Consider the following 14448-nt stretch of genomic DNA (forward strand, 5'->3'; position numbering starts at 1 on the left):
TCAGACTGATTTGCATATGGCCATGTCTGAACTGGGGTGGCGGAGTGAGCTAAAGAACGGTGATGGATTAAACCCAGATCAGTTGACTGGGGGTGAGTGTTTGTATTGTCAACGCTCCGTCCATCACCACCTTTGGTTTTTCCTTTATATTCATCCATGCATTTTGACTGTTTGAAGTATCAATTGCGTATGGCTACATTTTCGACCTCACAGGGGATTGTGGGGCAACTTCCTGTATGCTGTATCCTGGCATATGGCACATGCTGGAAAAAGTTGTAATTTGATTTTGGGAAATTTACTATAGATTTTTTAGTTAGGAACAATTCAACCCTGATTATGTTTCCTCCCTTCATCCCAATCCAAGATGGTTGAACTGATTTTTAAAAATGTTTTCAGCCTATAAAAGGAGTTCCATTGGGAAGTACAGTTCTGTTTCAATAGTTCCTGTATTTTTGCTCGCTCACTAGATGCTTTGGACTCTTGAGTCTCACCAGTTCCTGCTAGTATTCTCTGCTTGTATCTCTGTTTAGCTTGATCAGTGGGAAGGTTTTCCTGGTCTACAGTTTTTCACCTTCCTGCCGGGTTATTTTCTGGAGCAGGCCGGACTTCCTGTTTCAATCTTCTGTCCGCTACTGCCTCTGGAAGTAAATGGCCTTAACTCCGAAAAAAGAAAACTCTGCAAGCATTGCCCAGAAGACCAGCTCTGACAGAGCTCAGTCATTTTGAGAAGTGTGGCAGTTTCGCAACAGTCTCCCCCTTTATCAACCTTTAAAATTACCGGTTTGGTGCCTCAATTTGTGGCAAGACTTCCCCCAAAAATATAGTGTTTGGCTAAATTTAATTTTTAGTTTCCCAATTTATTTTTCGGCTTGTTGTTTTTGCATCCCCACGCATGAAAATGGCCTAGCATTAAAATATTTTTATTGTGAGCGATATGCACGTAAATCCACATAAACGGATTTCAACCATAGTCTTAGGTCTTAGCCTATAAAGTAATGCGATGAATGTGATGGATAAAGTAATGAGTCTCTATGTTAAACATATAAATAACTAGAATCAAATCTAATTATTAAAGCAGGTCTAACTATGTGATGCACTGAGCGATTTGCAAAATACGTTGCTGCATGTTTGTGCCGCAGAATAAAGAGGTTTAATGTTAGAGCGTTACAACGAAACTGCAGCGCCAGTCAGAAACAAGTCCTTCTTCAGCTTCCCTTCATTTCTTATTTTCTGGAATTTTTTTATTTTCTACTGAGGATTCAGTGAATGAGTTGCATTTTTAATATGGTGAAAGTGAAATTAAATACACATTTGGGAAACATTGTCAAAAGTGAAGGCACCAGATCAGAGGGGAGAGCTGACAAGTATGATTTACTGACTGTGTGAAGCAGTCACGTGCCGACCATCAGGTGTTTTGGGGAGTCGTGTTTAATAATGCACTGTCACAATAAATAAGGCTAACTGAACGGAGAGACAATGGAGGGCAATTAAACACATCGGCTGGCATGAAGACAACTATGAGCCGTCAAGGCTCATCACTTCAATCAGTTTTTGCATAAACATCACATTGTGTGCAAACAGATGTATTTGAATACATTTGCATGCTTTGCTTATAACATTGGGCAAATAAACAATCTGCAAGATAATTTACAGAAAAATTATACCGGTCCAAGTGTTTCCCTTGCTAAATTGGAGCACCAGTGCGTTTTTTTTTGCCTCCAAAAATGTAAGCATAGTGTGGGAATTTTAATGTGTTTCAAATTACACACTATCCTGGTATGGCTACTACTGTGGAGAAGTGTGGCTCAGTGGTTAGAGGCGGCAGACCCGGAAGCTGAGATCAGCCGTGGACCAGGGTTCGATTCCCCGCCTCGGCGGGTCTCGGGCTCAAAAATTCCACGGACTCGACAATACTCACTCCGGTGCCTACTCGACTCACGGGGTCACACTCTGCGACTCTGGGCAATAGCTTGCTTAATCTCCACTACGGCCCCTCGCCGTGGGATGCCTGGCTTTCACCTTGTGAATACCCTGCCAGGGTATCTCTCACAGGGGAATACCAGGACGGGTTCCCTAAGCAAGCGCCTTGAGACCCCTGGGTGAAACGTGCGCTATATAAATCGAAATACATTTACATTTACATTTACTACTCTATGGAACAGTAAGCCATCCATCCATCCTCTCTAATAACTGGCTCAATTACAGAGGGGAGCTATGCACTGGTCACACTGCGGTGCTAATTTACACACAGCACTGTTAAGAGGAGAGGCAGTCTCCTGCTATACAACATGTGCCGATTTATACACAAACCTTGAGGAACTTTAATAGCGCAAACATCAGGTGTAATATAGAGGTGACCTGGTGGAATTACAAGTTCTGCAAACAATGGCGTTGCATAGTCTGAAAGGTAAGACAGACCGGGCAATATGTACAAGCCCCTACAACGTCACTTTTACCAACGTTGTGGTGGCGATAGGGGCTGCGCCTTATGTACAAGGCAGTGTTAAGCCACTTAACGTGGCTTAATGCTGCCTTGTACATAAGGCCCCCTTTCACGCTATGGATAGCGTGGAAGGTGTGGGCAGTGGGTATTGCAGGGGGTGTTCCACTGCTACACCCATTCATATTGACGCTGCCTATCTACAAGGGTGGAATACATAGGAGGCAGCTCCAAAATTAAGAGTAGGTAAATCCTGGTTTTAAGTTGGTGAAACGAGGAGTAATGCATTATTTCTCCTTGTTTTTGCTTTTTCCATGAGTGCTGCCTTGTGCAGCACACATGGAAAAAGCAAAATACCTTAGTTTGTTTATGTACAGGAAGGTATCTCTTCCTGTACATAAACTAACCTTTAAAAAATGCCATTTTGTCACTTTCATGTGTGCTGCATGAAGCAGCAAACATGAAAGTGACAGATTGGCATTTTTGGACTGTTTATGTGCAGGAAGGGGACACCTTCCTACACATAAATAATCCTCCCCTGCACGCAGGCACCATTGCACTATGGCGCAAGGGTGCCTGCATTGGCGCTAAGTTGCTAAACTTAGCAAAATTGCAGGGGGCAATGCAAGACTGTCCAACATCATGTAAATATGGTGCATCCTTGCGTTTCAGAATTGGCGGAGCATGGAGTTATGCGAAATGTGTCCCTATGTCCTCTTTGTATGCAAGGATGCGTTTCACACTAACAAAGAATTATGCTAAGCAAAACAAAAGTGCCACACACATCATCCACTCACGCTATGTCATTGGCGTTATGCCAAGGAGGCTAACCCCGTGCTCCACCACTTCCTTGTACATATCCCCCACTCTTTTTTTAATACTATGATATCACCCAATGCATTCACTATGGGATTTTTTGGGGGGTTTGGTCAATTCGCAGAGAGAACATAACTACGTCTGATGTATCTGTTAAACACTGTTTTCCCGATCCCGGATGACTTTTAGGTCTGACCATGAAACTGTTGCCAATATACCTGAGAGGAGAGGGGGGGGAGTGCAGCATCAACATTTAACGGATGATCGTAGATCATGTTACATCACCGAACAGATAATGGTATGTAATGTTCCTGTGATGTCATAGAGATATTATAATGGCATGAGAAACTACGATGGCACGGATAGCATTTTAGACACACAGCCCAAGTTACAAACACTAGGGCTGTGTGAAATTTGTTTTTGTGTAAGTATGCAAAATTTCAGCAAAATTACGTGTAGTTCTGAAAAATGCACAACTGGCATTTGGTGTTATATTTTGGTGCGAAATGTGTCCCAATGTCCACTTTGTATGCAAGGATGCGTTTCACACTAACCAAGAATTGTGCTAAAGAAAACAACAAACGTACCCCACATATCACCCACTCACGCTATGTCATTTGCATTGTTGCCTTGTGTTTCAGTACATTTTTTTACCACAAATGGTGCATAATTACACAATGTGGCATAATGGAGTAATATTGGGAATTTCGAATAACATGAGTAATGCAAAAATTACCCACATGATGCTAATTACACAGCCGTACCACACTTTTTCCCCAAGCCTAACCAATACGTATGGTTGTATCACTTGCTACAGTATATTTGGGGGTGCCCTACTGGCTGAAAATTAAGAATTCCCTATGAAGACGTGTCACTTGGAATTAAGTACAGTTATTAGCCATTATATTGTTATTCATATTAATTATTTTTTGGGGAACACACCTATTAGTTAAAGAAGTTAAATCACATTAACCAAACATTTTTTGTGCTTGTACGTCATATTTCATTTATTATTGGAACATAAGGCAAACAAAGAATTCAAAGGAGCTCCCTCACTTCACATGGCTTAACGCTGCCTTGTAAATAAGGCCCGCTTTCACGCTATACTTAGTGTGAAAAGGACGGGCAATGGGTGTGTGGTGGATATTCCACCGCAACACCCATTGATTTTGACGCTGCCCCATATTTACAAAGGCAGTGTAAATATGGGGCAGCGTCAAAATTAAGACCAGGGAAAACCTGGTCTTAAACAGGTGCAACCAGGAGAAATGTTTCTGTGCTGGTTTGCGTTTTTATTGTTTGGTGTTTTTCATTCTTTACTGTTTTGGTCCTGCGTGAATCCTTTACACATTGCCCTAACTTAAGCCTGTCTGCTCTGTGTGATAGCTACCAGGTGGTTGAGTTCAAGTGAACTTAATGACTTTAAGGATTCCCTTTACAAGTATGTGATTATTTCTTGAGGTGGATAGTCACCTACCCTAATTAATAATCCATTTTCTTATAATGATATATTCAGCAACTGTACAATATGACTGTCTACAATGAAATCATAATGGGAAGATGTGATGAGTGTGCAGTGGACTACCTAAATAGAAAACATGATTTGGATTATATTCGAGATATAGGTTAGACTCAAGATCTGAAAGTATTATTAAAACTTTTATTTTTGTAAACAGTAGACTAGAGCTTAGTTCATCCCAGTGAATAATATTAATGAAGGCAATGAAGGTATGTGTTGGTCTTGTCATGATAAAACAGTGCATTTAATACACATACTTCTCTATTGTGTAAATTACAAGTGTTCTCTGTAAATGTTTGAGGTATGGTTAATTAAATTCTTCCCTAGTAGTTTTCTGGGATCGTTATCCATTCCATTTAGTTTATTGAAAGAGGATCATAAAATAATAGATTTGTTTATTTGATGGCTTTTCAGCAGAGTAACTCTTGATGGAAAGAAAGAAAGAAATGATTATTTTCATTATGGCACAGTTGGGGTCACTGGCAAGCATATTTCAGAGACAACAAACAGTTGTGTACCATTGCTGTAGAGCAATGGATTAACCTGATAGCGCATATGACCTCAGAGTTGCACAAAATATTAAGAGAGATTTACTTTGGTTACCATTACTACATTATTTGGCAAACAGACATGCTGAAGTAATTATTTTGTTTGTCAGGAAGAAGTACTAAAATCACCTTAAAATTCTATAAGATCTACCGGTGCAAATTGCATACATTTTTTAGTTTCCTTGTTATTGATTTTATATTTTTAAACAATGCTAGTTATATAACACATTTAGTTTCTGATACATTATCAACGTTATTCTGCCAATTATCTCTTTTAAAAAAGTAATCCCCTTTTAAATACATATTGAAACTTTACTATTGTCTTTTCTCATTCCTTTTTATTTTCTCTTTTTTTGTATTGATCTCTCTTTCTAATATTAAGCAATCCACTCTCCAATACCATAATGATTTTGATATCATAACTACTAACTTTGTTTCTTATTTTTTCTAGTTTATTGGTAGCGCACTTTTCCCTGTTCAATGCACTATTGCATGTATCCTAAATTAAAAACTCTCATTCTGTTTCAGTTGTCTTACATTTGTACTCGATCCATGTGCTGGCACAGTGAGAGAGAGGGTCTGAGTCATGAGCTGTAGCAGTGTGGGCTGTAGTAGTAATACGTTTATTTCGTTCATCAAGCCATAAACATTTTACAATCATCGATAAAATCACATAAGAACAATAAATATAATCACCATGTAAAAAATAATACTTAAGAGTATTACATATTAAAATGTAAACATCTGTAGTTGTTCTTGATACGCCAAAGTCTAAATCAAATGGCACCTCATATCTCTACTATGGACGGGCAATGGGTGTGTGGTGGATATTCCACTGCAACACCCATTGATTTTGACGCTGCCCCATATTTACAAGGGCAGTGTAAATATGGGGCAGCGTCAAAATTAAGACCAGGGAAAACCTGGTCTTAAACAGGCGCAACCAGGAGAAATGTTTCTGTGCTGGTTTGGGTTTTTATTGTTTGGTGTTTTTCATTCTTTACTGTTTTGGTCCTGCGTGAATCCTTTACACATTGCCCTAACTTAAGCCTGTCTGCTCTGTGTGATAGCTACCAGGTGGTTGAGTTCAAGTGAACTTAATGACTTTAAGGGTTCCCTTTACAAGAATGTGATTATTTCTTGAGGTGGATAGTCACCTACCCTAATTAATAATCCATTTTCTAATAATGATATATTCAGCAACTGTACAATATGGCTGTCTACAATGAAATCATAATGGGAAGATGTGAGGAGTGTGCAGTGGACTACCTAAATAGAAAACATGATTTGGATTATATTCGAGATATAGGTTAGACTCAAGATCTGAAAGTATTATTAAAAACTTTATTTTTGTAAACAATAGACTAGAGCTTAGTTCATCCCAGTGAATAATATTAATGAAGGCAATGAAGTTATGTGTTGGTCTTCTTGTCATGATAAAACAGTGCATTTAATACACATACTTCTCTATTGTGTACATTACAAGTGTTCTCTGTAAATGTTTGAGGTATGGTTAATTAAATTCTTCCCTAGTAGTTTTCTGGGATCGTTATCCATTCCATTTAGTTTATTGAAAGAGGATCATAAAATAATAGATTTGTTTATTTGATGGCTTTTCAGCAGAGTAACTCTTGATGGAAAGAAAGAAAGAAAGAAATGATTATTTTCATTATGGCAAAGTTGGGGTCACTGGCAAGCATATTTCAGAGACAATAAACAGTTGTGTACCATTGCTGTAGAGCAATGGATTAACCTGATAGAGCATATGACCGCAGAGTTGCACAAAATATTAAGAGAGATTTACTTTGGTTACCATTACTACATTATTTGGCAATCAGACATGCTGAAGTAATTATTTTGTTTGTCCGGAAGAAGTACTAAAATCACCTTAAAATTCTATAAGATCTACCGGTGCAAATTGCATATATTTTTTAGTTTCCTTGTTATTGATTTTATATTTTTAAACAATGCTATCTATATAACACTTTTGGTTGCTGATACATTATCAACGTTATTCTACCAATTATCTCTTTTAAAACTTTTCTATTGTCTTTTCTCATTCCTTTTTATTTTCTCTTTTTTTGTATTGATCTCTCTTTCTAATATTAAGCAATCCACTCTCCAATACCATAATGATTTTGATATCATAACTACTAACTTTGTTTCTTATTTTTTCTAGTTTATTGATAGCGCACTTTTCCCTGTTCAATGCACTATTGCATGTATCCTAAATTAAAAACTCTCATTCTGTTTCAGTTGTCTTACATTTGTGCTCGATCCATGTGCTGGCACAGTGAGAGAGAGGGTCTGAGTCGTGAGCTGTAGCAGTGTGGGCTGTAGTAGTAATAAGTTTATTTCGTTCATCAAGCCATAAACATCTTACAATCATCGATAAAATCACATAAGAACAATAAATATAATCACCATGTAAAAAATAATACTTAAGAGTATTACATATTAAAATGTAAACATCTGTAGTTGTTCTTGATACGCCAAAGTCTAAATCAAATGGCACCTCATATCTCTACTATGGTGTGGGCTGTAACCCTGGACTGGAGAGGCATAATAGGCAGACACACACATGCACACACACCCAAACACATCACACCCATGCACTGAAATTCTCAGAGAAACTACCCCCGTATGAGAGCCATAGCTTTACATCAGGACACCAAGAACATATGAGTATTCACCCAAGAGAAAGTCTATGTCTATCATCTTTGTCAAAAACATTTACAAACATAATACAAATTATTGTCCGCAGTTCAATACGAACATCTGGGAATCACATATCCTATTTGTGTACCTGCTACGATGACAATTAAGTGGTTAAGTAGAGTGGAGTCAGGTCAACCACCATGGAACATAGTTGTCATCCTGTTAGGCATCCAGTCTGAACTCAATGGTACAAGTATCTGAAAAGTAATAGGTTATGGCTTCTTGCTACCCAGCTCATTATCATGGCCATGAGGAGAGTACTTGAAGGACATGGAGTGAACTACTCACAGGATCACTTTAGGCATATCATGTGTATGGAATCTAAAGTAGATAGAGGAGAGACATCTTAAGCAGGCCGATTTAGAGCTTGCCTTAAGAGCAGGTAGCTCCCCATTGAAGGAAAACCTGGATAAAGCATGGATGGACTATGAGAATTGGTTAACTGGAGCTCTGGATGTAGCTGCACCGTGGACAACTAAGGCGCCAGCTAGGTGCTCTAAGTCAGCACAGTGGTTTGACGCTGATCTAAGAGCGGCCAAAGCGAGGTGCAAAGGGCTAGAGCGTATCTGGTGAAGAAAATACAAGGAAACAGCTAAACTCGAATATAAAAATAAAATAAAAGACTACCATAGGATGATCAGAAAGGCTAAAAGAAACTTTTTAAATAAAAGAATTGAATCCGCCGAGAATTCCTCTAAAGAACTCTTTGTTATCTATAAGGAACTCACTAGTTTTAAGAAAAACGTTAAAACTTGGCTGTTTAATAAATAATTGTGGTCTTTGACAGCTGCATCTCTCTGTGTTTCGATTTCTTAGCCCTGGCGCCGGGAAACCCTTTGTGGGTATCTGTGCGCATTACAAGTGCAAAAAATAAATAAAATAAATAAACTCACCTCACTTGAGAGGACCATAGCCCCAGATGCCCACTCTATAGCAACCTGTGAAGCAATTGCGGACTTTTTTGTCCAAAAAGTTGAGACCATTTACAAAACCTTTCCCGGGGAAACTGAAGGTCCGCTCATAGACCACATTACTCTTACCGAAATGACAAATACCTACCGCCTTAATCAGTTCACAGTGCCGGATAACACTGAGTTGCTGAAAATCATCTGCAGCATTCAATCAGGCTCCCCCAAAGATGTAGCTCGACCTAAGATTTTTAGGAATCAGGCTGAACTCCTTGTAAATCATATAAGCCACATGGCTAAACTATCTTTTCAGACGAGCTATGTCCCGCAAGATTGGAAAACAGCACAGGTCATCCCCATAAAAAAAAGCCAATCTTAGTGTAGCCCAGTTAGACAACTTTCGTCCCATCTCACTTCTGCCTTTCTGTGCTAAAGTAGTGGAGAAGATAGTTAATGCTCAGCTGATGAAACATATAGAAGAGGGCCATTGCCTTCACCCTTCGCAGTCTGGCTTCAGAGCGCACCATTCCACAGAATCAGCTCTCCTCTTCTCCACAGAATTACTACGAGGAAGAGTAGATGAGGGGAAGACAGCCGCGCTACTGCTATTAGATCATAGTGCGGCATTCGACACTGTCTCGCACCCCCTACTGCTCTCCCGTCTCAGTGAAGCAGGGATTGAGGGTCTGGCTCATGAATGGATGCGCTCATTTCTTGCAGACAGACAGTTTCAAGTACACTGTCCGCCCTATAAGTCGCAAGTACGATCACTCAGGCACGGGGTTCCGCAGGGCTCGCTCTTGAGCCCTACGTTATTTAATCTATATATGAGCCCCTTGCCAAGATAGTAGAGACTTATGGGGTGGATATAGTGTCCTACGCGGATGACACCCAATTGGTGGTGACACTGCCCCAGACCTCCGAAGAAGCCTCAGCAAACTTCTCGGCCTGTCTAGGCAAACTGGCTGGCTGGATGAATAATAACTGCTTACGCCTCAACGCGAACAAAACGGAGCTTCTTGTGTTGGGAAAGCACCATCCATCAGGTCCTCCGCGTGGTGGCCACCGGAACTAGGCTCCATCCCGATACCCTCGGAGCAAGTGAAAAACTTAGGGGTCAGACTGGACACTAATCTGTCCTTTGAACACCACACTAGAGGGGTAGCAAGTAAATGCTACAGCATCCTGAAAACCCTGTGTAAAACCCTGGACTCCCTCCCTACAACCAGTAGGAGAACTTTGATCCATACCCTTGTGACTCCCCACCTAGACTACAGCAACTCACTGTATATGGGCTTGAGTAAAAAAGGTCTCCATCGTCTACAGTGTGTGCAGAACGCAGCTGCCAGACTGGCACTGAACTTATCTAGAAAGTCCTCAGGGAAATGGGCCTTAGCCACCCTTCACTGGCTGCCTATTCGTGAGCGCATTATATTCAAAACAATGTGTATGGCTCATCGCATTGCGCAAGGGAAGGGGCCAATCTATCTCCAGCAACTACTGACCAAGTATCAACCAAATCGCCATTTGAGATCTCTGGGTAGTATGCTTTTCCAAGTACCCAGAATCTACTGGGCGCGTATGGGGGGAAGGTCCTTTAAATATCTGGCCAGCAAACAATGGAATGCTCTACCCATTGAACTCCGCATGGAACCATCGGAGACAAGGTTCCGTCAAAAACTAAAAACACATTTTCCCGAAATTGTGAGACCCCCTGTCCGACCCCAGTCACTTGTAATTTCTCTGATGCGGCTCACTTCATTGTCTACACAGCGCGGGGACACACTGTTTCCTAGTGTAACCAGGCGCTATACAAGCTGTTTTTATTATTATTATTATTATTATTATCTAATGAAGAAGAGTAGCTTTGAGCTTTGGAAGGTAATAACTGTTGAAATGCATATCTAATAGTTATTGTGCATGGTATACATCAAGGTTGTACATTAAGAGAAAGCGGTCATTTAACGCGAGTCAAATTAACATATTTCATAGGGAGAAGAGGAAATAGAAAAGGTAGTTCTTCTTAAGATCGAAAAATAAAACTGAAAGTTGTGGAATGTGAAAGGGTTGAATTTAGAAGAGGGTACAATCATTTTTCTCACCTGCAGGTTTTCTCCCCATTGAGATTTTCCTTCAAGCAGTGCATCCAAAACCCCTCGACTTGGTTCTCCATTGGCTGGATCATTCCCACTTACAACGTAGTATGAAGCTCGAACCCTCTTGAAGAACTCCAGGTCTGCATTCTTGCCACTGCAGTGGTTAGGGATGTAGGCCAGATCCACATAGACTGGGGGTCCAGGTGGAACTGCAGAGCCAGATTTGGTACTACTGGAAACTTTGAAAAGTAAACAAAAAGATAACATTTTAATGAATACTTTTGCAACAAATGCTGAACCTGGTAAAATAAGAATGATCAGTACAATATAGCCAAAAGTTCTGAATACAATTAGAAAACAGCACCTTCAACAAAATCTTTGCCAATCAATTCTTTGACTAAGCACACCAGAATAGCTATTTAGTAAAAATAGTGCTTCATTTAACATATTGTGGAATATAGTATGGAGGAAGAGGTTCTATCTGACCACAATTCTGTCATGTGCCCATCACTTTTACACTCGGAATTACTCACGCCGGAACCTTCGCTCAAGACCGGGCCAATTGAATGAAATAGCTTTCTGCGACCTTGTCCTCACAGCCTTAATTAGAGAAACCATAGAGTGTTACTTCAAAGAGAATGATATTGGTCAGGTATTTTAGGGTCACTTTGGGACAGGCTGAACATTGTTTTTAAAGGTGCATCAATTACTGACATAATTTTGTTTACGAGATTTTCCTCAAGTAACAGTGATCAAGGCAAAGCCCAAATCTGCACATTAGAAATCCAACATAAGGATGATTGTTCCTGGAAAGAGTTGGACGGACCTAGAACAACAATAGATTTAGAAGGCAGCTAGAGAAACGTCACTGGCCAACTAAACAAATTATGAGAAGATTCCAAACTCACAATTACAGTACCAATATCACTCATAAGAAAGGAGATACATGATACTACTGCTGCAATTTGCAAGGTGTTCCCATCGTTTTATCGGGCTCACGAGACACACTTGGCTAGACCCACAGGGCACATATGCGGGAGTTCAGGGGATGTGGAGGAGACGTAGGTACACGATACTATCGGTATACGCATTACCTTTGAGATCTAATATCACCTAAGATTGATCCTTAAAACATTATTAATTTTTGGGAAACATGTTTCAGAGGAGAAAATTAGGGAATGTTTAAAGGTTTAACAAGTAGTCAGACTCCTCACCCAGACAGGTTTCCTGTCTCTTTTTATAAAACTTTTCAAGATTTGTTGGTAGGCCCTCCTTATAAAGTGTTTATGTATTTTCTTATTCACGTACAGTTAGGGACTATAATTCAGAATCTAACAATTACCATGTAACTAAAGGTGGGCAAATGTCCTACTAAGTGCAGTTCTTGTAGGCCAATAATTTGGTTGAATCAAGATGTCAAACTGTTTCTAAATTCTTGGTTGCTTATTTATTTATATTCTAGAAAGCAGACAGTCATGTCGGATTATCAGTATAGTTTTGTAAAGCTTCGACTAGCGACAACACTTGTTTATCTGTTAACTTGATTGATGTATCAGAACAGAAAATTCCATTTGATCCTTCTTCTCTCACTTCGAGCATATATGACTTTCAAAAAAGTAGATTGGTGATTCCCCTAAAACATTGTATGATAATTGGGCTAAATTTGTTATCAGTAATGAACTGTCTTCTCCGATACTCCTTGCTAGAAGTACAATGCAAGTTGCCCACTATCTCTTTGTAATTTGCAGTCATAATAGACCAACTGATGAGTAAGATCATACACAAGCCAAATACCAGGGGATTTAATCAATGAAAAGTGGAATGGATAAGCTAGTGCTGTTTGCAGATGATGTTTTACGCTTTCTCACTGAGCCTAAACATTCTTTACCTGCTCTATTGGACGAATGTAAGCGGTTTGCTGAACGTACTGGATTTATGATTTATTTCATTAAATAGCACAGCTTAGGTATTTCAGAGACAGCAAACAGTTGTGTACTATTGCTGTAGAGCAATGGATTAACCTGGACCCTTTGACTTTCAATACGGAATGATTAATCTTTAACTTATGTCTCATGTCAAATGTACTGCAGCCTGTCCTGACTGTTTCTGTTGTGCTTTCAATACTTTCTGTCATTTATGATGTAATGCTCTTACCTCTGCACTGAAAATGTCGAACATTTTAAAGTTGTTAAAAGAAGGAAAAGCAGAATTGGGTCACCCAGAAAAAAATATTTTTAATGCTCTTTACATAGTAATTAGTCTTGAGGCAGTTTCACCAGTAAAAACTTTGAAAATATCCAAGGGAAACATGTAAAAGTAAGCCATAATACTGGAGCACCCCGTAAGGTCATAGCCACATTAGGTATTCAATTATCTTCTTGTAGTAGCAAGTGAGTTGGCATTGCAGAAATGTCTAGCACCCAGACAGTTGCACAGACTCTTGGATGTGGTGCCGAGGGCCCTAGATTAGGAGTGATTGATTTGGCCATTCAAATGTTGAGGCAACAGGAGGAGGGCTAATCACATTATTAAAAGACCGGAAAGGGGAGGTATGTATTTTGTAAGCTGTAGACTTCGATGAAAGAGCACTAAGGTATACAATACATTGTAAGTGCTAATTGTTAAGAACCCAGGACCTAGAGAATAACTTCTGAAAGGAAGATTGACGGATTCTTTAAGACATATACAGCAAAGGAGAGGAAACAATATGCATATGACAAAAAAGTCCACTGGAATGCAAACTATGCTCATTCAACCATTCACAATGAGGAAATGACCAAAAACAACAGTGTGGCCTCTTGGGACTTGACAAGGGGATTACTAAACACCAAACTTCAATATAGCTGATCAGACCACTCTCAAAGAGGACAATAGGGACGCTTGTGTGAGGGTAAGTTATGCCTCCACGCCATGCCTATGCCAGTCTGTGTGCTCTAAGGGTAAAGCTTGAATAGCTAATAGTGATGGTATTTATATAGTGGTGGATCAATGCATACAAGTCAACTCTTAATGGTCCAATCCCTCATTCTTCCGCCCTTCACATTAAATGGGACAGATATAATCCTCCTTCTTCAGGTAGGTCTATTTAGTGAACAAATGTGCTGTTCTATTTGCCTCACTGCTCACGCAATCCTGGATAGGGTACAGTGAGTTTTATGTGGGGCCACTTTCAAATTGCAGGAATTTATGCAACTGCTAAACCATTCCAGTAATATCTTCATGTGTTTGGAAAAAGCTGACATCTTCAAAGAAATTGAAATATACTAATCTTGTGCTTATGCGCACGTTTCTCTGAGACACTACTCCCTTAACCGCAACTATCAACACTAACCTGAAGGACGAAGAAGTCAGTGGACCATCGGAGCTAAAACACGAATGGAACAACGATGAGACCTACCCTAAC

The 14448-nt window shown here is 39.8% G+C and overlaps 1 protein-coding gene across 2 annotated transcripts in view; it reads right to left on the bottom strand.

The window, feature by feature from the left end:
* MAP1A (microtubule associated protein 1A) overlaps positions 1–14448 on the bottom strand; it is a 546065-nt gene that overhangs the window by 22134 nt on the left and 509483 nt on the right. For both annotated transcript variants that reach the window (XM_078683312.1, XM_078683311.1), the window contains exon 5: positions 11052–11284. In XM_078683312.1, coding sequence (XP_078539438.1) covers positions 11052–11284 — 233 coding nt within the window. The remainder of the gene's footprint in view (positions 1–11051; positions 11285–14448) is intronic.

Source organism: Lissotriton helveticus, chromosome 3_1, assembly GCF_964261635.1.
Source record: "Lissotriton helveticus chromosome 3_1, aLisHel1.1, whole genome shotgun sequence".
Classification (NCBI taxonomy): domain Eukaryota; kingdom Metazoa; phylum Chordata; class Amphibia; order Caudata; family Salamandridae; genus Lissotriton; species Lissotriton helveticus.